We start from the raw sequence: 27,708 nt of genomic DNA, 5'->3' as shown, positions 1-27,708 counted from the left end.
TTACTGACAATAATGATGAGATTAGATCAGAAAAGCTCTTTCAAACGAGCTGAATGCAGAATTAATTAGATTAGTATACTTGAAGCAGAATTAATGTAGTGTAGCGTATGGCAGCTCAGACACCAAACGTTGAGCGAATGAAAGGCGGGAGTGAACTGGGCAAGCTAAATGACAACAATGAGTGCTCTGTGATGGAAAGCGCTAACCCACTACCCGTGCACAGTCCTAATTGGATAAAATTAGATAAGGACACAATGCAAGTTAAACATGTCTGTTGACTATTGATCCACACATTGACAACCTCAAATGGAACCCAAGGTAAAAGAGATATAAAGGCTGACATGTTTATTTCCATTTAAAGAATGCACATTGCCCAGCTGTCCTGTTAACACTCTGCCTCTAATACTGTAAGCCACTGACCCTGAACAAGCATGCAGATCAGATGTCTATGATAGATCTGACTAGATTAGCTTTATGCTTGTTTCAGGGTATGATTCAGACACTACTGACCAGAAAGATCAGCAGTACAGCCCGAAGGACATCCCATTTTGGAGCGCAGAAGAGCCCGACCTGGCAGCCGGCCTGGTCAGGTCGGGTGCGCCACCGGAGACCACCGGGAGCCTGCGGAGCGACGCCGAGGGCACGTCCTGCCTGCCATGGGCTGGAGGAAGCCCCAGGTAAGTGGATAAGCTTTTTTTTTTTTTCAGGGACCGTGAACCTTCCCTTTAAAAGGAAATAATTATGGCAGCCTCCGTAGGTCTCACACCTCGGGTTACTTTTAAGGCATGTGATTTTAGTCAGTTGGATGACAATCAGGTGAGTGTACAAATGGCAAACAACTAGACGGTGGGCTGATATCAGGTGGTTTGCCTGATCCATCCAGCGGATTAACAAGACTATTGGGCTGATATTGTACAGTTGGCCACATGTGTACAACGTCATTTAAACAACATCCTTGTTTTGAATGCAGCTATGTGGTGCAGTCCATCGTTTTGCAGTAGGTAAATGAGTGGGTTGGTGGGCGGAAAATACAAGTTGTGTATAACGGTTTGTTGTGGTGTCGGTTATGTCGTGGTGTTGGTCATGCACTTTGTTGGACGTGTGTTCGTACCATTACAAGGTAAGAAAAGATGTCCCGTAATCGCAAGATATTTTTCTCATCATTTTCCTTGAAGTTACGGTAAAAAATAAAAAAATTTGATAATTCTGATTCTCCTGTTTACTAGGAGAGGCCAATGAGAAGCAAATAATGTTGATGCAGAATCAAGCAGTTTGAAATCCCGCCAAGATGGAATTCGATTGGCCCATTTTTATGCTACATACTGTCGTTTTGCATAATTCTGCATCAACTCAGAATTAATTGAATCGGATTAGATTGTGAGCCCCTTTGAGGGACAGTTAAGTGACAAGACAATATATACTCTGTACAGTGCTGCCTAAGATATCGGCACTATATACAGTTGGTACTAAATAATAATCATTGAATAAATAATAATCTCACTGACCATTCCATCTCTCTATGTGTCAAGTCACTGATCACACCTCGTATACAGAAACTCAATCCAAATATATTGAAACAACTCTGTTAAAACAAACCTGAAGCGAAAGAAACCTTATGATATAATGAATTGTATGTGTAGTACGAATAAGGAATAGAACATTAGTAGCAAAGAAAAGAAAACATTGCATCATTCTGTCACATTTGCAGTTTTAAAAGTACACTCTCTGTCTTTAAAACTATAAAACAAAGCACAGCTTTGAACTTTCCTGCAGTAAAACCTTATCTGGAGCTGTGTCTCGCTGTTTCTTTGATGTATAAGTGCTTTAGAAAACAGGACTGTATTAGCCCAGTGGGTTGAAGAGCTCAGAGCAGGTATTTTGCATACATAACTGAAGTTTTTTTTTTTTAACTCTTCCTGTACTGGAAAACCATAAGACTATTTTATTTGATACTAATGTTCTATTTCTTAGCTGTGCTACACATACAATTCATTACCTCATAAGTTTATTTGCGCTTCAGGTTTGCTTTAAAGGGCACCATAAGGCTCCATGCACACTGCATGCGATTCCGATTCTGCTTTTTAATCGTTTTTTACATCCGATTCCGATTTTTAATCTTTACTGCATGCTGCGTTTTTTGATCCGTTTTTCTGTTGAATGTATTCAAGGAAAATCGGAATTGAAAATCGGAAACGGAAAACAGATTTGCAGTGTGCAGGGAGCGTAAGGAAGAAATTCTAATATGAACAGACAGAAGGATCCCCTTTCTGTACAGTTTCAGCACAGAGCTTCCTTTGTATGGCTTCCTTTTAGTGCATGTCACTCTCAAACAGCAAAGATACCCATAGACTATGTAGATTCTATAATAATATTATATATACTCGAATATAAGTCTAGACATGTAGCTCGGATTTTATTCATAAACGTATGGGGGTCGACTTATACACGAGTCACAAGTAACACTGAGCACACTGAGTAATGTGTGTACTAATAGTGACATTCCCATTTGCAGCAATTTACCCTGTGGTAAGTGATACTTTGAGGAAAGGAAATGCTAAGAAAACCCAGGTCTGAAAGTCCTGACTCCTGGCCACAACACTTAACAAGGAAAGGGAAGGGGGAAAATACCGGGCTACAGGAGGAGGAGTGAATAATTGCTGCACTTGGGGGCCTGGAGGGGTTACTGGAGGCATTTAAGGGACAGGAGGGGTTAATGGCTGCAATACTGTATACAGTGCAGTCATTAACCCCTCCTGAGCCCCAAGTGCAGCCATTAACTATGCTGGGTAGACTTATACTTGAGTTGAATATTGTAGTCGACTTATACACAAGGTTGACTTGTATTCGAGTATATACGGTAATACAATACGAAGTTCTCATATTCCTTAGAACAACCGTAGGTTACCATCCTAAAAAATAGCAGTATTTTACAGGTTTCTGGTTCAAGTAGGATCTGAAAAGAGCAGGGGTCCATATAGCTGCTTTTTGACTATTTATTTTAAACATTTTTATAGCAGTGACAAATTTCCAGCAGGGCTTACAAATAGACTGAACATACTGTCCTAAAGAGCTCACAGTCTAATGTTCGTACCACACATTAGGTGCTAGTTTGGGAGCATAGCGAGATATCCTAACAGATGTTTTCATTTTTATTTTTTGCTGGGTGATGTTGGGAAGGGAAGCCCCCCAGATATTATGTCCTTGGGCACAGAATCCAGAGCTGTGAGGCTAGAAGTGGTAACTATTTAGCAAGTGACATGATATCTGTGTACTGCTAGTTAGTGTAGAGTTATGGGCAGCTGTCAGCTGCAAGAGTTGGAGAATACAGTAAAGAGCTACACACAAATTGTTATGCTGCATTTGTTTATAAACAAAAAGTTCACTTTCTGTTTGTCTGAGAAAACCGCTTCTACAAATCGGAAATCGATCAGAAAGCGCTGGGAAAAGTGCTTGCGATTTATAATGTGAAGTAGGCCTCACTCTGTAAACTCTTTCACACTTCGATGAGGACTCCTTGACATAGGGAACAGCTATCTTTGTATTCAATCATTTCCAGCTTGGTGTGAATTAGACTAATACGCTTTCTGTCAGGAAGAGAAACATCACCACTGGGATACAGCAGCAATTTTGACACAAATATTTTGATTTAAAAAAGCGGGTTTGGCTGTGAAAAGCATTGTGGAGTCTCTGTTTCGACCTTACTTGTGGTCTTCTTTGGGAGGAGGTGGGTCACTGCCCCTCCTGCTTTTATAACTGTTCTTAGTTATTTTATTGTTGTTGGCACCTCCTCACTTAGCAATTTAACTGTGAGACCTCAACTTAGCATCATGTGTCTTTTTGACCAGCCAAAAGTTTATTCAAAAAGATTACTCATAGCTCACATAAGTAAAACAATATAGAGTGAAAATTATACGTTGATTGACTCTTGCTGGTTGCTAGTTCACTAAGACGTCTGGGGATTACGCAACAACGGAGACCAATGGAGAACTTAAAGGGCATTTGGCTGTTACAAAACAAACTGTTATAAATCTAGATGAATGCTGCACAAGAATTTTTATTATGTGCAAGTCATATCTTCATTTTCAGCTTACAGCTTGGTATACATTTTGAAAACTAACAGTTAGTTACAATTGCACTTCCTTGCAACCAAGGCAACAGTATCCCAGCCGCTGTGCCCACTGTCACCCTTCCAGGCTGCTACCCCCTACAGCATGGTGGCCCCCCACCCACGGCTATTTTTAAGGGACATGGTTTTTAAAACGTAAACGGACTGGAAATGTGCTGCAAAAGGGCAGCACAGATCAGTTTTTGATCCGTTTACATTCCAGTTTAGAAAACTGGAGCTTGGACTGCGGATTGCGTTCTGCAACCGCACCTATTGTGGACCGAGCCTAACTGGCAGTTGTTGTGTATCAGGAGCACATGCTGTAATATTAGTTCTGTAAGAATATGGGCCAGAATTGTCACAGGAGACAGCCTGTCTGCTTGTGATCCTCTTACCATGGCAATGTCTATGTGCAGCACAACACTAGACCTACCCCACATGGGACCCAATGGCAGTGGACACAGGGCCCGATTTCTGTTGCTTATTTATGTGTGTAAGGAAACCCCTTACCAATACTTATATTGCAGCACAGAGAGGCGACTAGACATGGAGCGTCAGGGAAAATAGGCCACAAACATCCCAAATGTACATTCAGCACAAAAGCAGCCATAAATCAACAACTATGCAGAGAAATGTGCTTATTCTGCAGCATATAGTTATACCATATGCTACATGTGGCCATATTCCAACACTGTGGATTAAACATTTGATTATTTTTTTTCTTTAAAGAGAACCAGTCACATAGGATAAAGGGCAAAGAGGCGCCCAGAGAAGATAAAACGTGTTAAAAACAAAATGAAAAAAAGTGAGGTTGCTTACCTCAATGGAGACAAATTCACGTATTAATAGAATTTTATTGCACAATTAAATTCTATTAATGCGTGAATTTGTCTTCATTGAGGTAAGCCACCTCACTTTTTTTCATTTTATTTGTTTTTAACGCATTCTATCTTTTCTGGGCGCCTTTTTCCTCTTCATTTGAGGTTTGCGTTTTACCAAGAATGCGACCATCACCAGTTCCGTCTGGTCACCCGAGTGGAGTTACATATCTCCACCTGCTTCTAGAGGTCGGTTGCCCTTCTGCAACCCACCTTTGTGAGTAAAATCCATCCACATATTTTATATACTACTGCTACTGTCACATACCGCACCATTTGGGCTCCTGTTGTCTCTGTGTTTTCTTTTTGCAGGGTGCAATTTTTATTATCCCTACTTTTTGTTTGGTCACATAGGAATTTAGGATAAGTCAGAACTCCATTGTGTGTCTTATCTTAAAGTGTAGCCTACCCCAGAATTGCACACTGTTACCGCCGCACACCCCATCGACTAAGTCAGCCCAACTTCTTGCACACTACCAAAATGCAGTGTTGTGGATGGTAACAGCGTATATGCCCTCACCTTCCATGGACCTAAAACACATTCACACATGTCCATTGTATTGGACATGTCACAATAACATTGCTGTCCAGAAAAGTCGAGCACTGTTGTACGTTTGTGTTTCGTCACCACAACAGACACAGCAACAGATGTGTGAACGGATTCTACAGTGAAGGGCCTGAGTACACTTGAGCTTATTTCTGCAATGCACGTCAGTGTGTGATATCCGAGGACATCAGAAAGGGCATAAAAAACATTTTAAAAACACACTCCAAAAAACGTGTTTTTGTGAAATTTTTGTGTGTGCTCAAGACCTTACATAGGATCCATAGACATATCTACTGGTCTTTTTTGTTCTGGTGCAGAAAACAGACCGTTTTAGCTCCCACAGTAAACTGAGCCTTATGAGAATTAAAAAAAGCATGTCAAGCTTCACCATAATCACAAGATAGACCCCCTGACGGTATGGACGACTCATCCAGAGAAAAAACAGCTAAAAAACAGTATGGACGCGTCAGGCTCGTCTAGCAGTTCTCAGGCAGGGTTGTTTTTTTCGCATGTGGTTTTCGCATTAAAATTTGGGTTTGTATGTAAATTTTCGAATGGAAATATGCATGTGAAAATGTGCACATGAACATGCATTTTAATGCAAAAAACATATGTAAAGAAAAATGGACCCTTCCAAGTTTTCTGCCAAAAAGCTGAAGCTGGCAGTGTAACAAGATGACCTATGATTAATTCTACTGAAATTCACTTCTAGGAGACTTCAGTATATGATTGATATGATCAGTTTGTGAAGGTAGAATGGGTTAATAACGAATGGGGATCTTTTTTTTTTTTTTTTTTTTTTTATGTATTTTACATGTATTTTTATTTTTCTCCACTAGATGTCTCCACACTTTATCTTGTGTACTGTGAACAGTACATAGGAAGTGATGTGTATGTGTTTGTATTTTCATTTTATGAATGTCTACAGGCATCTTGGTGATGCTCGTGATCATTACAGGCACTTTGTTCAGCTTTGGGAACACATGCTCCCATTCACCGATCAGTGCACAGGGGGCAGCGACAGGGGCACAAAAACACTGCAGTATGTATATATACAATACACCCCTGATCCTGAAGTGACGTTTTCAGGGAGGTCTATATACATAGCAGGGATCTGGAACTGGTTAACCAATTCCGTACCAGCAGTCTCTACCCCCTTAAGGACCAGACACTGCTGGTGTGGTAAACTGCCGCCTCCTGACAAACCACCGCAAATACCTGCCGCTCTGCCGGTCATGACGCTGCCCTATCGCCACAGGCTCCTCTCTCTACCGTCTCTTTGATGGTGGACAGCCGGTCAGGAGCTTTCATTGGCACCTGATGCTGTCTATCAATGGGAGCCAATGTGAATGAAAGTGGCTCCTGATCTGCTTACAGAGCTCTGCTGTCTTATAGATGGCATAGCGAGCAGCGGGTGCAGAGCAATGCGATCGGCGGTAACGGCGGAGGCGCACGATTAAGTGCGACATAAAATATAAGTCCAATCAGAGCCGCAGCACCACCTGCTGGACATAGATTTGTACTGCGTCGGTCCGGAACCAGTTAAGGTGAAAGCAAAGTGAAGAGATAAACAATTGTATCTATCTTCCTACTTCTAAAGATGACTTTTATATCCCACAGGTTTATGTTATGTTTAAAGACTTAAAAAAGCAGATATTTTATTTCTCTCAGCTCAATGCAGCACTCTGTCTCTGTGTCTCAAAATGCTCAGATATATGAACTATTGAGCTTTTCTATCTATCCTCCCCTGGCAGAGAACTGGACTTCCGAGAGCATATTTTATGGCTGTAATTCTTTATCAGTAGTCCGCCTGGGTCCCAACTGGAGAAAAACTGTCAGTTGCATAGCTGAATATTAACTCTTTTAGGAAGAGAGAGAAGAAAAGCACCACAGCATATTTATTTGTGTGCTATGCACTGTACATACACATGTCTATCTCATCATGTCACATAAGATTCCCTTTAAACATGAAGCATAAGTGAGAAATGATCACCTGACGATAATAAATCAATCACCTGATCAAATCAATCAATTGCTTTTTCATGAATTTTTGTAGGAAGATGAATCATTTCAGGTCTACATCCCTAAACTCTCAGTTCTTTCCATCTGCCATGGCCAGTGTGAACAGTCTCATCCTCTCAGTTGAGGTATTCACAATTACATACATGTGAAGAAAGGCTTAACTCACTGAGAAGCAGAGGAAGGAACAGAGTTAAAAGATATCATGATTATTACTGAAAAATATTGGTCAGTAGCAGATAATGGCCTCAATTTACTAAGATCATGCTGGAGATAATAAGGCAAGAGATAACTTACCTCCACACAGTGAGAGAGTTATTTTATCTCTTCATTCCTTAAGTTACCTCTCCTGTAGTTAATTTACCTCCTCTGTAGTTAATTTACCTCCTCTGTAGTTAATTTACCTCCTCTGTAGTTATTTTCACACGCAGTTAATAAACAGCCTGTCTTTAATTCTGGAGTTATTTTAAGGATTGAAGAGTTAACTTAAAGACAGAAGAGTTAACTTTAGGTTTGCCTGAGGTAAAATGTTTCCTGAATACGACATGCCTTATCACCATGGTGATAACTCTAGAAGAGTTATTAAAGGGACTCCGAGCTCTGAAAAAAAAGGAAAGTTGTACTCACCAGGGGCTTTTTCCAGCCCAGTGCTGGTCGGGAGGTCCCACGCCGGCGTCCTGGCTCCTCTCCTTCTCCCCGCTCCGGAATGGCTGGCAGGCCGCAGCCCAGGCGACACTCTCCCGAGTGTCGGGCTGCTTCTTCCGCATATGACGCGGATTACGTCACACGCCGGCCGCCTCGCGTCATCACGGCAGCCGGCGTGAAAGTACTGCGCATGCGCGAACAAAGAGCGGGGAGAAGGAGAGGAGCCAGGACGCCGGCGTGGGACCTCCCGACCAGCACTGGGCTGGAAAAAGCCCCTGGTGAGTACAACTTTCCTTTTTTTTCAGAGCTCGGAGTCCCTTTAAAGACAGGAGATAAGTTTAGTGAATTAAGGCCAAAGTCTACCCATTTTAGTTCAGCATGAGATGACCGTTCCAAAGATAAAAATTTCTCTCTTAGGGGTGGTTTACAAAATTTACCTCATGAATTATCACTTATAACATATTCTTCACCTTATCTATAAAATATATTTTCAGTATTTTGGACAATCTGTATTTTTGGTTAATAAAACTTTTGTTGAAAAAAAAAGAAAAAAAAAAGAAAAGACATTTTCAGCACTTTTCAATTCACTTTTTCTTCTAACGCTTCTCCTAGGAGATAATTTTTTCTATCTTCTGTTTAAAATAACTTTTCAGCATTCTGCTATTAACCACCCTGGCGTTCTGATTAAATCGCCAGGGTGGCTGCGGGAGGGTTTTTTTTAAATAAAAAAAAAACTATTTCATGCAGCCAACTGAAAGTTGGCTGCATGAAAGCCCACTAGAGGGCGCTCCGGAGGCGATCTTCCGATCGCCTCCGGCGCCCAGAATAAACAAGGAAGGCCGCAATGAGCGGCCTTCCTTGTTTTGCTTATATCGTCGCCATAGCGACGAGCGGAGTGACGTCATCGACGTCAGCCGACGTCCTGACGTCAGCCGCCTCCGATCCAGCCCTTAGCGCTGGCCGGAACTTTTTGTTCCGGCTACGCTGGGCTCAGGCGGCTGGGGGGACCCTCTTTCGCCGCTGCTCGCGGCGAATCGCCGCAGAGCGGCGGCGATCAGGCAGCACACGCGGCTGGCAAAGTGCCGGCTGCGTGTGCTGCTTTTTATTTCATTAAAATCGGCCCAGCAGGGCCTGAGCGGCAGCCGCTGGCGGTGTTGGACGAGCTGAGCTCGTCCAGACCGCTCAGCTGGTTAAGTACCAAAAAGTAGGTGAAAAAAGTACTAATACAACTTATTCTGAGTATTGTTTTGCTTGCTGGTGGCCTAAAGGGGAACTGAAGTGAGAGGGACATGGAGGCTGCCATATTTATTTCCTTTTAAGCAATACCAGTTACCTGGCTATCCAGCTGATCCTCTAATACTTTTAGCCATAGACCCTGAACAAGTATTACCAGCAGATTAGGTGTTCCTGACATTATTGTCAGATCTGACAAGATTAGCTGCATGCTTGTGTCTGGTGTTATTCAGACACTACTGCAGCCAAATAGATCAGCAGGGCTACCAGTCAACAAGTTTTACTTAAAATGAAATAAATATGGCAGCCTCCATATACCTCTCACTTCAGTTGTCCATTAACGATTTCAGCCACCCGGACGTGTTCATCATGTCCAGGCGGCTGCTCTGCCACAGAGGCGCGCTTCGGCGCCCTCTTGCCGTTCCCCGGTAGCCCTGAGATCAGTGAACCGGAACATGGCCGTTCACAGTTCTAAGTCCCCAGCAGAAAAACTGACGGTCTCTTATCAGAGGCCGCAGTCTTTCTGCAAAAAAAGTTCCCCCGTCCTCCTTATGCTTCCGGGAAGCGAGAGGCACAAGGTAAAAAAAAAAAAAAAACTCATCTTGTGGCCAAATAGTAAAACTACATCTACATACATTTTTCATGCCAATTTACACACATTATAACATTAAAAATGAACTGTTTATTTCCCAATGCCAAAAAATTACCCAAATAAAATTTACAATTAAAAATAAATAAATAGTTTCCTAAGGGTCTGAACTTTAAAATACATAGGTTTTAATTATGGTAGCATGTATTATTTTAAAGCTATAATGGCCGAAAACTGAGAAATAATGATTTTTTCATTTTTTTTTCTTATTAATCCTGTTAAAATGCATTTATAAAAAAATTATTCTTAGCAAAATGTACCACCCAAAGAAAGCCTAATTAGTGGATCAAAAAACAAGATATAGATGATAAGTGATAAGTATATAGGCAATTGTGATAAGTAGTGATAAAGTAATTAGCGAATGAATGGTAGGTGAAAATTGCTCTGATGCATAAGGTGAAAAATCCCCACGGGCTGAAATGGTTAAAAAGCACTTTATTTCTAAGATGTGAAATCATCACCTAGGCCCTAGGACAGCCTTTCTCAACCTGTTTACCCTTGAGGAACCCTGTAAATAACTTTTGGATCTCAAGGAACCCCTGCAAACAATTTATTGGTCTCGAGGAACCCCTACATTTATTTTTTAGGAGGCATGGTCTTTAAGTAGGTTAGGCTGCTAATTTCACTATCTCCTATTACACTTCCACTCATTATACCGTCTCCTGACCCCCCAATTTAGTGCTTCTTGTTACAGTACCACCTATTATAGTGTGCTCTATTATACTTCCCCCACGATGGGGTAAAATGCCAAGGAACCCCTGCAGAGTCCTCAAGGAACCCTGGGGTTCCAGGGAACCCTGGTTGAGAAAGCCTGCCCTAGGAGAACACTTAGGAGATAAAAGCCCATTTGCAATTAACTTTTTCTTTCTGCGTTTCCTCCTAAATGATATATTTAACTGGTTCCCCGCCGCCGTACAGTATATCTACGCTCCTTTGGACTTCACTTCCCCGCCCGGAGCGTAGATATACGCACCCCCCGCCGCTACCGCCGATGTCCGCTCTCCCGCTCGCACTCCCGCGATCGTGCACGCCGCTGCCCGCTCGCCCGGAGATCAATGAACGGGAAAATACATTCCCGTTCGTTGATCTCTGCCCCCGCAATGATCTGCTGCTTTCGCTAAGCAGCTCGATCATTGTAAAAAAAAAAAAAAAATACCAGCCTCTTTGTACTTCCTCCAAGCTTCCGGAAGGAAGCTTGGAGGTCGCATTAAACTGTTGCCATCTTGTGGCCAAATAGTAAACTACACCCTAAACTATTTTTCACACACACATACATTACTTATACAAAAAAAATTAACTCATTACCTCCCACACTCCCCATTTTTTTTTTTTTTGTAATTAAAAAAAAAATAAAAAATGTACAATTAAAAAAAATACATAAATAGTTACCTTAGGGACTGAACTTTTTAAATATTTATATCAGGAGGGTACAACACTGTTACTTTATAAACTATGGGCTTGTAATTAGGGATGGACGCAAAACTGAAAAAAATGCACCTTTATTTCCAAATAAAATATTGGCGCCAAACATTGTGATAGGGACATAATTTAAATGGTTTTATAACCGGGACAAAAGGGCAAATACATTTCATGGGTTTTAATTACAGTAGCATGCATTATTTAAAAACTATAATGGCCGAAAACTGAAAAATAATGTTTTTTTTCCCATATGTTTTCCTATTTTCCCATTAAAACAGATTTAGAATAAAATTATTCTTGGCATAATGTCCCACCTAAAGAAAGCCTAATTGGTGGCGAAAAAAACAAGATATAGTTAATTTCATTGCGATAAGTAATGATAAAGTTATAGGCGAATGAATGTAAGGAGCGCTGAAAGGAGAAAATTGCTCGGATGCTGAAGGGGTAAAACCCCTCAGTTGGGAAGTGGTTAATATTGTCAATAACATGCCTTTTAAATCACCAGCAAGCAAGAAAATACTTAAAATAGTTTGGTAGTACTTTCCCACATACTTTTTGATACTTTTTTCACTTGCAAAGTGCTGAAAAGTTATTCTAAACAGAGGAGGAAACAGTTTTCAACTTTTTAAAAAAAAAAATTTTCAGCACTTTGCAATTGAAAAACAACCATAAATTAGGTGAAAAGTATTATCAAAATTATTTTGAGTATTTTCTCGCTTGCTGATAGTTTAAAAGGCATTACATTAAATAGGCCTATATGCAATTATATTTTTTCTCCTAAGTTTTCTCCTGGGTGATATTTTTACATCTTAACAATAAAATGCATTTTAAACATTCAGCATGCAACAAAATACTAAACAAATTTGATAGTACTTTCAACTACTTTTTTGGGTACTTTCTCAATAGCAGAATACTAAGACGTTATTTAAAATTGAAGATGAAAATTTATCTCCTAGAAGAAATCTCAGGAGAAGAAGTTAATTGCATATGGGCCAACGTGAATTGGATCAGGCCCAATCACTCAAAAAAGTTGTTCCTTGTTTAAAATAGAAGGTGAAAAGCAGGTAAGGATAGATAATTCATGATAGTTGTTTTGTGACTCAACCCTGTTGACATTTGGACACAATGTGAGGAACCCTTGAAAAGTGCCAACTCCATGTCTATTTTCCCCTTGACTAAGAAGCTTATAGGCGAGTGTTTAGGGAACGTGAAAATCCCCTACCTGCTCAGCCAGTTTCCCCAGCCTGTGTGGCTACAGCAGCAGGGATTGCAAAGGGATGAGTGAAGGTAGAGTAAGGAGCAGGTGTGGAGGACATACGGAGGAGGAGGAAACGTATACAAGTCAAAAGGAAAAAAAACGGGTGACGTAAGGAAAACGCCAGAAGCGGGGAGTAAAGAAAAACAAAACAAAAACAAATGTCAAATATAGAAACTTTTAAAATTAAGTCAAACAAAAAAAAAACTAGAACAGTTAAAGCAACAAAAAGAATTAATCTGTAAGATTTAAACAACCAAAAAGATGAAATGTCTATACGTTTATTAGAGATGGTCATGAACATTTGATGCCTAAGCAGCAGCTGATGTTTGGTAACACACCTAAAACAAGCACAGTGAAGCAACATGTAGCTAGCATATACAATAAGGACATTAAAGAGACACTGAAGCGAAAAAAAATTATGATATAATGATTTGTATGTGTTGTACAGCTAAGAAATAAAACATTAGGAGCAGAAACATAAGTCTAATATGGTTTCCAGTACAGGAAGAGTTAAGAGACTCAAGTTGTTATCTAAGCAAAACAAGCCATTCAGCTCCACCACTTTCAAAGTCTCAGAGAGCTCTGTTATCTGAAGTTTTATATCTCAGCTGTCAGGCTTTTTCTTCTGCAGAGAACAGTTCAGGACATGTGAAAAGTTCAGAACCTGCACTGTAAAAATATTTTAGAATGCAGAGTAGTGGGGAAACTGCAAATATTAGAGAATGATGCAATGTTATAAAAAACACTATGTAACTGAAAATAAAAATATCAGGATATTTTCTTTGCTTCTAATATTCTAGTAATTACCCGTACTACACAACCAATTCATTATATCATAATTTTTTTTTCGCTTCAGTGCCTCTTTAAGCTGGCCGAACACACGGGAGCAAGAACCTGCACTGCGAATAATAGAGGAACCCTTGAAGAACTTTCTGCACACAAGACATGCCAATACATTTAAGTTGGGTGAACTTGCCATAAAACGTGAACAGAGATCCTGGCTCATCTCTGCACCATCAGCAAACTGGTTGAGAAACCAGAAAGGATATGGACAGCTTCTAGGCTGTGGTGAGGTGTGCCAAAAGAAACCAAAAGTCCTTCTACTGAAATCCGGTGATTCACAGACTTAGTTTCTTCAGTTAGAACACTTAGGGCTTGATTCACAAAGCGGTGCTAACTGTTAGCACGCCTGTGAAAACCCCCTTAGCACGTCTAAACAAGCTTTTCGCGCATAAAACTTTACGCGCGCAAAACTTTATGCGCATAAAACTTTACGCGCGTACTGCACAGAGCGCAGGGCGCTCCGCGCGAAGTGCCCATTAAAGCCTATGGGACTTTGCGCGCGTAAAACTTTGCGCGCGTAAAACTTTACGCACGCAAAGTTAGCGCGTGATCTGATTGAGCAATCCGGTGCTAACCTACTTAGCACCCTGGTTAGCGCATCTAAAGACTTTAGACGTGCTAAGTAGGTTAGCACCGCTTTGTGAATCAAGCCCTTATTATTACTTCTATAACAATAATAATTGTTATAAAAGTTTCTCTCATGTAATCACCTCACCACAACCTCTTGTGCATGTTACGCCTCATGGAAGGAATACACAGCCAGATATCTCTAACTGTGGTTTACCTCAAAATGAATACACCAATCACATTAAAGAGGAACTGTAACCAAAGATTGAACTTCATCCCAATCAGTAGCTGATACCCCCTTTCCCATGAGAATGTTTTACCTTTTCTTGAATAGATCAACAGGGGGGTCTGTATGGCTAATATTGTGGTGAAACCCCTCACATTGTGTGATGTCAGGACCTAGCTCCTGACAATTTTCTGTCTGTGAACCTTGTTGCATTGTGACAAATAACAGCTGTTTCCAACTGCCTAACAACCAGTATTTCCCTCTGTGCATATATTTAAAAAAAGCAAAAACCTTTAAGACCATCTCAACGTTAATGGGTGTGGTTATAGATAATGGCAGTTGATGCTGTCAAGTTTTTTTCATGTCTGCCAGTAGTAAAGATGATGACGTGCAAGCTCATTGTGGATCAAACAATATGAACAAATTACATGGCAAATATCAATTTCCTGATTGCTCTTCTATTTTTTTTTATACTTTGCAATGTATGGATTTATTTTTTCCCCTTTTTGTTAAAGTTCCTCCTTAAAATGCTTAACAGGGCCAATCATTGGTGCCTTCATTCAGCAATACACCACTTCTGTCAGTCCTGAGCCACTTAACACATCCACTTACTGCATCTTCAACACAAATCAGATATTTAGAAAGACTTTCTTTATCCCAAAAAAACAGTGCCATCTTTGTACAAATCCAGCCTATTAATAAAAACATTACATGTGCTGTACTAAACATGTTATGTAGGTTCCCCAATTTAATGCAGTACATTTCAGTTGTAGCTAAACAGTCACCTATCTATACTGACTCTGAATGGTTATCAATCTGGTTTCATGATTATTGTGTACACAAGTAAAAGGAGCATCATATGCTCTGGGTGTTATTACCGCAATCAAAAATGTTATGTCTGGACCGTTAGTGAACATCTTCCAATGTAACGTGTCATGTCACGTCACTTCAAGTATAGCTTGGTATACTAAAGCATAGTCTGATGTACAGCATGTCCCCAACAAGTACAGCATGTTGGGGAAGCCATGGGGCATTGCAGTAAGTTGTTAAAGTGAGTGTAAAGCCCCTCCTCCCCCCCCCCCCCCCGCAAAAAAGAAAAAATGTCTGATACATACCTATGGACAGAGGAGGTTCTGGATCCTATAGTATAGAGCCTTCACTGTCCTCTCTTGTACTCCTCGTTCCAGTGCTGTCACCCCGTTTAATTTGCGCGCCCCCCGGGCAGCTTCAGAAGCACTTGTATATCTCATGCGTAAGCACGCTCAAGGATATGCAGTAACGAACCACTCGTCTTTGGAAGCACTCGGGAACACGAGTGCTTCCAAAGCCTCCTGAGGGCTCACAGGCATGTATTCGAACAATTGGTTGAGTACACACAATCTGGAAGACAGTGCTGGAACGATGGGTACAAGAGAAGACATGGATAGCTCTATAGGATCCAGAGCTTTCCCTGTCCATAGGTAAGTATCTGACTTTTTTCCTGCTTTACATTTGCTTTAAGCATATTAGGTTCAGGAAAGGGTGCAGTTTCATTATTTTGATAAAAGGGAGTGAATGTCATGGGCAGAACAATTCCTGGTCCCACTCTGTCTTTGAGAAACCAGCAACTATCAGCAAAGAACTTCCACAGCCTAACAGCTATGTACTTTTTTGGTTGGACCAAAATATTGGAGAATATTTGCAGAGATCGGGATGTTGACCGATCCATGCATAAGCAATTTTCAAATGATAGTTTGAAAGATTGATCTTTAAGATCTTGGACAGGAGAAAAGTAATCACACTATACATGACATTATTGTGGTGATGATTCCATCACACCTGATTAGACTAGTTCTGTTTCAGTCAAAATAAATTTGAAATCTTTTCTGACATACATACTGACAAATTTTAGATATCAATGTTTTAAAAGATTGTGTGGAGAGCTAGTCATATGCAGTCCCCTTAGTGTAAAATAATCCCGTGTCCATTCATCCAAACACGGGCACCTCAAGGCGTAAAACCTTTGTTTGGAATTTCAATGCTATGTACTTTACTTATATTCAACTATTGGCTTCACTAACCTATTCTCACACTAACCCTCCTCTACCTCTGGCAAACACTAGCCATTTTTAAACATTTCCTAACCTTTGTGTGCCTCCTGTATTGCTCTATTGATTAGAGTGTCATTTTAATTTTGGCACATTTAAGCATACGTACGCGAAGACCAGAGACAAAGCACCCCCATGTATTTTACCATATATATCAGTGGGGACATTAGAGAAAACACCTACCCTGCCCTCTGTTTCATCATTCACCGCTCAGCCTGCTTGTTATCAGCCCTGATAAAAGCCCTAACTGAGCATTCAGTCTGGCTTTGCTCAGGAATCATAGCCGAGTCATAATAGCAGAGCCAGAAGGGGGCAGGCTTGGGCTTGAAAAGACAACAATGAAGACAGACTCAGCTATAATGATTCCTGAGCAAAGCCAGACTGAATGCTCAGTCGTGAATTTTATCAGGGCTAATAACAAGCAGGCTGAGTAGTGAAGGATAAAACAAAGAGCAGGGTAGATGTTTTCTCTAATGTTCCCACTGATATATATGGTAAAATACATGAGGGAGCTTCCTCTCTTGTTCACTTTAAGGGTCGGCCAAAGAAACGTCATAAAGGGATGCACAGATTGAAGAAACCAGGAACCTCTTTACCTATATATGTAACTAATAGTACTTTGTCTGCAGAACTACTATCAAAACATAAATGAACTGGATAGCCTCAGCATGATAAAAAAACAACAACTTTGTATTATTTAGCCTATACTATCCTAAGAAAAGAGAAATAGAATATTAAATAATTTCCACATATTACAGACTGTATTTCCCTATTGGTAGAAAACTACTAAGACCTGCAATTATTGGTCTGTAAGATCTGCCCCTTTGATGTGTGAACTGCTGTAACTCTGCTTCCAAGTCATACTATAGTCACGTTTTGTAACTTTGGTGCGAAGAGCTGACAAAGAAAACTGAAATGTAATAAAGATGTTAAATGAAAGACATCTCTGTAAAGGTGTGAGAAAAGAAAGAGTCAAGACAACATACTGTACCTGTAAACATATTGCTAGATTAACCCGGCAACCAAATGATGTGCTAACGGCTCTTGGATGGAGACCCAGGTCTTTAAACAACTTGGAAAAAGACTGGGTTAGGGAGATTCGAGGACGTTCCTCAGCCACAACCACACAGGTCCGTACTCTAGACAGGTCCAAGCCCCTGGCCTACAAGATAAATGATGAAGGTCACTGAAGTCCAACAATGTGACATTATGTGCAAATAAAGTGCAAGGCAACAAAAGAAAAATTCTTCAGTAATCTGAGCAGCGTCCAAGTTTTCCGTTCAGGGATTGTGCTTTCATCTGCAAAACATTGACAAATACACAACTGCATCTGCAGATTTTAAATGTCAGTGGTAAAGCATCCCATATGTTTAAGCAAGGTGAATGTGGGTTCATGAAATTGTGGTGGGCTTAGAAGACTGTTATACAAAAATATGTAAGGACTGCGCCAATTGTATCCAGGTTTGCATACCGTGGTTCCCTGAAAATAAGCTGTGTACCGTTAGAAAATCAGATGCTATGCTAGTGTATAGGGATCTGTACACCTCCCTTGTGGCTGCGCCCCCCCCCCCTCATTCAACTGTGAACAGCTCCAGCATCCTAACATAGTTGGCACTCTTTGACCTGGCTGCTGCACATGCGCTGTATGCTGTATCAGCTGCGTGACCACGCTCCCCTCTCGTCATAATCAATCTGTGCACGCTGATCCGTTCCTGGCACACACTGATTATGACGAGAGGGGGTCACGGAGCCAACCCAGCATATAGAGCAACCGGGTCAACAGGCACCAACCATGTTAGGATATTGGAGCCGTTTAACAGGTGTATGGAGGGGGACACAGCCACAAGGGAGGTGCGGTAAGAGACTGCACAACTTCCCATACACTAACATAGCTTCAGATTTTATACCCCTCAAAATAAAAGACCTCCCCGAATATAAGCCCTAGTACATCTTTTGGGAGTAAAATGAATATACGGCAGTATCATATTTTCGGGGAAACACAGTCAAATAAAGCACATACGGTGGATTTTTTGCATTACCGTACCAATAAAAGGGAAGAAAAAGGGAAAAACACTTAACGTGACATGTTTTAAGATCCTGAAAACAGATTGCGATTTAATCCCAGCATCACGGCTGCCAAACGGTGATCTGTTTCTGTGAGATGTAGTATTACATATCTGTGGCTTTCTGGAGTTTGAGGGCTGCTGTCTCTTTCCTAATTAAGTTAAATGCAACTGATGAAGTATTGTCGTTAATCTGTTAAACAGACGTTTCCACAAAGCAAGCAGTGCGGTTTGAATAACCTTTCCAAAACAAGTGTCCTCTGAGGCCACATATGGGCCGATTCTTCCTTTTGGCCTAAGAAACATGTTTATATCCATTTCAATTGCAAGTGGATGGCAAATGATTTTTAATAAATCAAAGTCAATTTTTATAAAACAAACTTTAACCTAAGATTGAACTTCATCCCAATCAGAAGTTGATACCCCCTTTCCCATGAGAAATCTTTACCTTTTCTCAAATAGATCATCAAGAGGTCTGTATGGCTGATATTGAGATGAAACCCCTCCCACAGTGTGATGTCAGGGCCATTGCCCTGACCGTTTCCTGTCTGTGAACCTCGTTGCATTATGGGAAATAATGGCCATTTAGAACTGCCAAGCAAGCAGCATCTTCCACTGAGTGTGCCTATCATATTGTTAGTGGGTGTGTTTATAGAGAACGGCAGTTTGTGCTGTTTTTTGTCTGCCAATAGTAAGGATGATGACCCGCAGGCTCGTGGTGAATAAAACAACACGAAAAAAATTAGATGCCGAGTATCACTTTGCAATGCATTGATTCATTTTTCCCCCTACTTCTGTCTTTTGGTAAAGTTCCTCTTTAAGGTTTTTCTTGAGGAAAGAAGAATTCCATAAGATTCTATGCAGTGATACTGTTCTACAGCTCGGGGCTCTGCCCTATAAACAAACAGAGAAATGACATGAGTATAGATGAAATGCTTTCATTACCTTTAGGGATTCAGTCTGCAAGCCAAGTCCCTTGGTACAAAGTTCCATTACGGAATAGGAACAGAATGTGTCTCTCACTTTGTACTGACTCACAGCAAGAAGCCACAAGGCAGGATTGATCTCCAGCTCTGAGGGAGGAATGAGAATAGACTGGTGTCCTGAATACACGCTGTAAAGACATGAGACATATTAGCATGCACTAAGAGTCAGGCTGCAGTATTTTATATCACCGACACTGCTGACTAGGCAAACTCTAGGACATACACACAGCTATTAAATCTCATTTACTATTTTATGCAGCTAATCTATGATGGAATTCTTACTGCTGACATACAGGGCTTGACTGAGCAATAAAGAAGCAATCTAAAGGCTGAAGCCAGTCAATTTAAAAATCATTTCACGTGTAGGCTGACAGTTATGATTTAAAGATGAACTCCGGGTGCGGCTGTAACAGCAGCAATATGCATGTATTACTTCCTAACAAAATTAATTACAATGTCAGATTTTTATTTTTTTTGTATTGATCATTAAGATTTTAAACTTTTAACAGCTATGAGTTTGTGTTTCCTCTCCTAGTGACTGTGCTCTCTCTAAAAACTCATATGTTGAGAGTGCAGTCTTGCCCCACCCACTTCTGGGAGGGAGGAGGGGTGCATTGTGCCTGAAACTGGTCCGTGTTGCATCCCTTTTCTTGCTCTGCTATCTTTTAAAAATGAAGGAGATGCATTTCTGTAGCTTTTAATCTGAAATGTTCTTACATTCTTGCTCAAATTAGGTTTTGAGTTGTTCACAATCTGGGTCTCTTGTAAAATTTTTGTTAAAAATTTAACCAGACTTGTCAGTGAGGCACAGGTCAGGATGGCAGGCTAACCAGTTGAGGCCCTTTTACTATGGAGTCATGCTGTTGTAATACTTGCAACATGCAGTTTTGGCATTATCTTGCTGAAATAAGAAATGTTGCTCCGGAACCTGAATATATCATTCAGTATGAATTTTGCCTTTCCTGGATATGTAAGCTACTCCTGTCATTTGGTGTAAAGTACCCCATACAATCAAGGATACAGCCTTTTGAATCGATTGCTAATAACGGTTAAAAGGTCCTACTATTCTCTTCCTGGAGGACAAGACTCATGATTTCCAAAAATAATTGTACATTTTCACTTCCAGGATCAAAGGATAGTTTTCCATTTTGTGTAAGTCCATCCTTAAATAGTATGGGCACCGAAAAGGTGACAGCGTGGGACATTTATCAAGAGTGTCAGACAAAATATTGGTAGGTTTTTGGAAATCCGTGCAGAACTGTCTCAGACATCCTAAGAAATCAATAAGGTAGAAAAAGGCACTCCACAGGCTTCAAACTTACGTTTGTGGTTTATTGAGCATGGACACATACATGTAACGGGTCACCTGACCCTACCACACTTGAGGAAGGGTCAGGTGACCCGTAACATGTATGTGTCCATGCTCAATAAACCACAAACAAAAGTTTGAGGCCTGTGGAGTGCCTTTTTCTAACTTGTTGGAGTTATAGTGAAGCAGGAGTGGTGGACCTGCAGGAAAAGTGCACCGGCAAGAGCTACCTAAGCAAAGTCAGCCTTTACTGAGGTCCAATGTGGTTACTGAAATCATAAGAAATCACTGGATAGTGCAGATTCCTTCCTAAACTGTTCTAAAATAGGAGAAGTTAGGAAGGTTTCTCAGATAGTGCAGTGTGTGAGGGAAATTGCTGTTGCTGAGGTAACCAATACATCTGCTGTATTGATACAGAAAAGATCAGTTATAACAGCATAAATATATAATTTATGATAGATTATTTCAGGTTTACGAATGTGATATAATGTACAGTAAATACATATATAATGTAGATGTATTAGGACTGAAATTCAGGATCAATGCCCAGCACTGGAAGGGTTCCTAAACTGAGAGGGATATGTAGGTTTCCTTTTAAACAATACTAGTTGCCTGGCAGTCCTGCTGAGCTCTTTGGCTGCAGTAGTGGCTGAATCACACATCTGAAACAAGCATGTAGCTAATCCAGTCTGACTTAAGTCAGAGCACCTGATCTGCATGCTTGGTCAGGGGCTGTGGCTAAAAGTATTAGAGACACGGGATTAGCAGGAGAGTCCGGGAACTGGTATTATTTAAAAAGGAAAAATCCATACCCTTCTCAGTTTAGGTTCCCTTTAAGCACAGAACAGCTTCACAGGTTTCAGCAGGAGGAAGGAGCTCTTCGCAAATCATGTCTATCCTGCACTGCACTGTAGAAGTGCTATTAAGCACTTTTTAATCTGTGGCAGTTTAGGGATGGATTTGCACTTTTCTTATCTATAGTACAGTTCTAGAAATGCACGCTAAGCTGCTGCTATTAAGTAGTAAGAATTATCTTACTATCATGCAGAACACTCCCCCTGCTGGTTAGGACTGTTTAAAGGAATAGTATCGATTGAAACGACTTTTTTTTTAATACTCTATATTAGTGTACACATTACCACTAGTGCTAGGGGCACTTTATTTATTCACCCAGGTCTCTCTTTCACTATCCCTGCTTAAAAATTAATTTCTCACACAGCTCATAGTAATTTTGGTCACCCTGAGCTGCTTGGTTACTCTGTCACACAGCTCACAAATATATTTCACTGTGTCACTCTCACAGCATGCAGGAGACATGAGGAGAAATAGGCTGATCTGAGGTGGTAACAGGTAACTAAATGAGCTGTAATATTGCTGGAATATAACTAGCTATAACACTAGTCTGTGTTTACACTCAGACTGGCTGCCTGCTTGTGGTGATTCACTCCAGGCTGCATCCACTTTACAAGCTGCTGAGAGGGGCAGACAACTGTTTACAATTAGCATTATTAGTATCTTTATCAATCAAGAGAAGCAAAGATAATAATCACACATTGCTAGAATCTTTAACCCCTTACTACCATATCAATAAGTAATCAATAATTCTTTCAGCAAGGTGATAATTAAACTATAAACTGAGGAGTTGATAGCAACTCCCCTGTGCAGAGACATGGTCTAGCCCTCTGGGAGCCTCAGGATTAGATACATTTTGTATCCAACACTGACGCCAAAACTGACGGAGGATTTTACAGCTGAGAGGCAGAGCTGTGTGAGGAATCAAATTGCTCCTAGTACTTGCCCTAACGTGTGCTACAGCATACAGCATTTAAAAATAAATGCATACATCGATAGTATTCCTTTAAGAAGAAAAAACTGTCAGTAATGCCTTGATCAATCTGGCCCACAAATTCTGAATCATGAATCTTTATAGTTTCTTTTTTGTATTGTAGAGTTCTAACATGCATTTTTGGATGCAGTGATCAGCTATATTGAGGCAATTATTTTGGTAGTGTTCCTCAGCTTGTATAAATACAGAATGCTCTGTGATTTTAATGTAGTGCTTCTTGAAGGCCGTACGATCTTTGGTGTCAAATATTGGTTTAAAATTTTCGTAGCCTTTTGCATGTCTCAACTTTTTGCTGACATCATGTTCCCAATGAGCACATATTTTTCATAAAACAATACAACAACATTTGATACGTTGACCTTGTACTCTTTTCAATGAAATATACGGGTTGAATAATTTACACATGATCACATTATGTTTTTAATTACATTGAACACAATTTTCCAAAGTTCCTGGAAACAAAGTTGCATTTACACCTGAGTGGTAAGGACTATGTGACTGACCCCTAAGAGGATGATCAGAAATGGTGATAAATCCCACCCACTCCATTACCCTCAACTACACATTGGTCCTTAAAGGAGAGTTTCACTTACCTGGGGCTTCTACCAGCCCCATGCAGCCATCCTGTGCCCTCGTAGTCACTCACTGCTGCTCCAGTCCCCACTGGCAGCTTGCCGACCTCGGAGGTCGGCGTGACGCATTGCGTACATTTTTACGCATTCCCGCTAGTGCAGAAACATTAACACATACATTTTTACGCATTACTGGTTCAATGCGTAAAAATTTGCGCATTGAACCAGTAACGCGTAAAAATGTATGTGTTATTGTTCCTGCACTAGCGGGAAAGCGTAAAAATGTACGCAATGCGGCCCCCGACCTCCGAGGTCGGCAAGCTGCCAGCGGGGGACTGGAGCAGCAGTGAGTGACTACGAGGGCACAGGATGGCTGCATGGGGCTGGTAGAAGCCCCAGGTAAGTGAAACAGATTTTTTTATTTTGCTTGAACCTTCCCTTTAAGAAGTGAGAATGAGCCTTAAAATTCTCTTTGCAAGGTACTCACCTCATTATTAAAAGCCATGTGTGCTGGTATTAGCGGAGCGCAGAGCTCCAATCTTGCTGGCTCCACCTCCCTTGCCACCCAAGGTGGTAGTAGGAGATAATCAACGAGACAATCATTTTTATGCTTTTCATGCATATGCAAATTGTATGTACCTTACACATTGGCCTATAAAGTGCACCCCTATTAATCTGTTGGCCCAGTTTCAAGCTAAATACAATTTACATTAAATTTGCATGCAAGTTGAAAAAAAATAGCTTTTCGTTGACCATCTCTAATGGTGGTTATGGTGAATAAAGAAGTCAATAAGGCTTGGGGGAGGAATTTTGTACATTTTAACCCCTTCGCAGCCAATTTATTTAGAGGCTTGCAAGTGCTCCAGGCCAATTTAATTTAGCACTTGTTTTTATTTCTTATTTGTTACCTGTCCTTGCTAATAATTAGTACTGCTGTAATGTGTATTTAAGGCCACTTGTCGCTAGGGGGCAGACTGAGACAATAAGAGGACTTCTGCTTTCAGTTTCTATATTTTTTGCTAGCAGAGAGACATCAAAGCATTCCAAGAATTTACAGCACAAAGAGTTCTGCCGACTGAGATCAAAAGCAGTGCATTTATCTCAAAAGAGAATTTCTTTAAGGTGCTAATGCCCACAAATACATAGGGAAATATGCGGCCATACAGGGCATTTCCCTATTCATTTGAACAGAGCTGGCTGTGGCTTATGATGAGCATTTTTGCTGCTTCTAGCTGCAATCCCACTTATTGATAAATCAGACCCTACGCTTATGTTTGGTAACCTGGAACTTCAGGTTTTTTGTTTTTTGTTTTGGGGGAGTTGCTTTATAGAGTATATTTTCTCTTTTATGATTTGAAAATTCAATAATAAACTGCAAACATACATTTTCATTTTGTTATTTAAACTACAACTACCATAACAGTCAGGACAAAATTAAGTCCTAGAGATTACACACGCATTTCATATTTTCATAACTGCACAAAAAAATGAACTCGTAAATATACTTTATGGCGGAACAGGGAGATCAAGATGGAGCCTGACAAGCAGCTGTGGCCTATAAATTACACTGCCCATTATGTACACAAAGGCTACCCATCGGAGCAATATTATTTATGAATCTACACAGAGAACAGTGCTGGGACCAAGTGCAGAATATTTACAGAGTGCGGCAAGTTCTGCCTCCATTAAATAAAGGCTGTCTGAGGCTAAGCAGTCTGCAGGGGCTCACATCAACCCACGCCTACTCAGAACAACCAGCCAGAGTTTCCAGGCCTGGAGCATGCTGCATGTAGTCAGAGGGGTCCAATAACTGTACCAAAAGAGGCCGTTTGGTCTTGACTGCAGAAATCCGTATTCAAGTCAGCTCCTTATGCCTGTTCTTGTCATTTTGTGGCACTAATCTCCCAAATTCAAACGAAGCAATGCGTATCTAATTTGATGCATTTAGTGTAGTGGGGAGGAGTAGAGCTATACTTCTTAGTCAGTAGTTGAACGTCTTTGGCTAGTTTGGAGCCTTCCTTGATGCTTGTAGAGCCACCCAGTCCAGTGCAGGATACTGTATATAGATGAAGGCGGCTGGGCACATCCAGATAAAAAAACGCCACTTTATTGAAAAATCAATTAAAACATCAAACCGGATCCATCAGCACAAAGTGCAAGGAGAGAGGGTTACAAGCATGTACAAGGTCGACAGCCGTTTTGCATCCTCACATGGGGTGCTTCATCAGTTGTCTCTGTCCTGATGAAGCACCCCATGTGAGGGTGCGAAACGGCTGTCGACCTTGTACATGCTTGCAACACTCTCTCCTTGCGGTTTGTGCTGATGGATCCGGTTTGATGTTTTAACTGATTTTTCAATAAAGTGGCGTTTTTTTATCTGGATGTGCCCAGCCGCCTTCATCTATATACAGTATCCAGTGGACTCTTTTTTTTTGGGCTTGGAGCACTCTAGGAAAGGCTGCTGCCTGGTCCTGTGCACCTTGCTCTCGCTATATATTGCCAGTCCAGTGCAGGGTCCCTCTTCATCTACTGGCCATACTCATGGCTCTTCCCCTATGTGCTAAGTGCTTCATTCTACTGGGCATGTGCAGACCTTACAGTACTTTGGCTTGCTTATTCTAGATGCACTTGTCAATGGCCGGGAGTGTATGGCCATAAGAAACCTATTTGATAAGCTATTGTTGACTCATGAGCCACTTACAAAAATTACAGAGTCTGAGTGATTAACCAAGGACCCCCCCACCCAAAAAAAAAAAAAAAAAAAAAGAGAGAGAGGTAGCCCAAAAACCAACATAGATGGCCCAGTATTAGCAGCCAACCTCCCAGCATAGCTCCTGTAGCCTGCAGTGAGTGTGTTTCATTTTTGTGACCCCTGGGTTCATGACGCTGGAAGATAAGCTGCTTAGTGTGTCTCACAGAGCAGAGTGCAGGGAGGTGGAGGAGCGGCTAGGAAGAGACAGAGCTGCCCAATGGTGGATGGGGAAGGCCTGCAAGAATGCCCCAGAGGGCATTTTAGCAGGGAATACCTCTCCTCCCTTGCTCTCGAGATTGGCACCATTTGCTTGTCACCAATTTCGGGGGGTGGGCGCAGAGAGCGGTGTGGAGGGGGACGCAGAGGCATGTCCTGCAGCAGGGAACATGCCTCTGTGTTCCATGTGCACCCCTGCCGCACCACCTTGGGTACACTTTAAGCAACATGACTTTCAATTTCCTCTGTGCTTTTGTAGGCGCACAGCAAAAACACCATTGGAATCCTAAAGGAGGGTAGATTGTAACAGATCATGATTGTGACTTCTCCCAGGCTATTCACGGATGAAACCCCCAGAAGGAGGCTCATGCTGAAGTGTACATTGCAAAATGATGCACAAGATGGAACACAGTAACTAGAAATAGCTTTGCACACACAGGACATACCTACAGAGGCACCATAGGACAAAACCCAGGCCACAGTATGGATCCAGGCAAATCGCCACCTCTCTGGATGGGTACAGTTCACACTGCAGTTTTATAGATCGACAGAAGGCACTAGTGGCTGCATGGGACATCTGAAAATAAGCAAAACCGTTATGAAGACATCTGTTGTACATTTATATTTTTATCTTAAAAATTTTACAATTTTTCTTATCAAATAATTTTATGAAAGGTTTATAACAGAAAGCAAACAAAAGAGGAACATACTGTGCACTGTACAAATATACAAACAGTGGGGTTCTAGGTATGCATAAATCCATACGCAATGAAACAATTTTGCAAACAATACAAATGAATACCCACAGCACTAAGGAAACTCATACGGGTATCCTATTAATAGACTAAGATCACGTCAGAAATGGATCAAACATAAACAAGGTCCAGCAAGCAGGGTGGGTGGACAGTACAGGTAAGACCATAAGTACTAGAACTCTGATAAGGCAGTGCCGGGGGGGGGGGGGGGGGGGTGAGGAGAGCACCCTGGTGCAACACGATATGAACTGGGTATAAACCCAGCATAGTAAATATAGGGGGTCAAGAGTGACAGAGAAAGTAAAGATAGAAAGGTAAAGTTGAAGAAAGAGAGCGAAAAGAGAGCCCTTAGAATCTACTCAAGGTTCAAGATCAGTCTTCATCTGCGCTTCTTACTAAATGTTATACTTCGGTAAGCGCCTGGGGGGATCTGTGTGAGTAATGAAGGAAATGAGGCTTCCGCACCTTTTCAAATGCGGGTAAAGTGTCGTCCAGAATAGCTTTCATCCTGCCAAAGCAAAGGGCATCACTTAAAAGGAACCTAAACTGAGAAGGATACGGATTTTTCCTTTTAAAATAATACCAGCTGCCTGACTCTCCTGCTGATCCTGTGTCTTCCATATGTTTAGCCACAGCCCCTGAACAAGCATGCAGATCAGGTTCTCTGACTGAAGTCAGACTTGATTAGCTGCATGCTTGTTTCAGGTGTGTGATGCAGCCACTTCTGCAGCCA

At 41.2% G+C, this 27,708-nt stretch overlaps 1 protein-coding gene across 8 annotated transcripts in view; it reads right to left on the bottom strand.

The window, feature by feature from the left end:
• Positions 1 to 27,708, bottom strand: part of DIP2C (disco interacting protein 2 homolog C) — a 635,214-nt gene that overhangs the window by 33,966 nt on the left and 573,540 nt on the right. For 5 of the 8 annotated variants that reach the window (XM_068235828.1, XM_068235833.1, XM_068235831.1 and 2 more), the window contains 4 exons: positions 26,667 to 26,797; positions 19,485 to 19,653; positions 17,468 to 17,638; positions 12,718 to 12,747 (listed from right to left, as the gene is read on the bottom strand). In XM_068235828.1, the coding sequence (XP_068091929.1) occupies positions 12,718 to 12,747; positions 17,468 to 17,638; positions 19,485 to 19,653; positions 26,667 to 26,797 (501 nt within the window). The remainder of the gene's footprint in view (positions 1 to 12,717; positions 12,748 to 17,467; positions 17,639 to 19,484; positions 19,654 to 26,666; positions 26,798 to 27,708) is intronic. The other 3 variants (XM_068235830.1, XM_068235836.1, XM_068235835.1) reach the window with 1 other exon arrangement.

The sequence above is a fragment of the Hyperolius riggenbachi genome, chromosome 5 (genome assembly GCF_040937935.1).
Source record: "Hyperolius riggenbachi isolate aHypRig1 chromosome 5, aHypRig1.pri, whole genome shotgun sequence".
NCBI classification, from domain to species: domain Eukaryota; kingdom Metazoa; phylum Chordata; class Amphibia; order Anura; family Hyperoliidae; genus Hyperolius; species Hyperolius riggenbachi.
The sequence above is the reverse complement of the archived record's forward strand: the minus strand, read 5'-3'. Positions and strand labels throughout refer to the sequence as shown.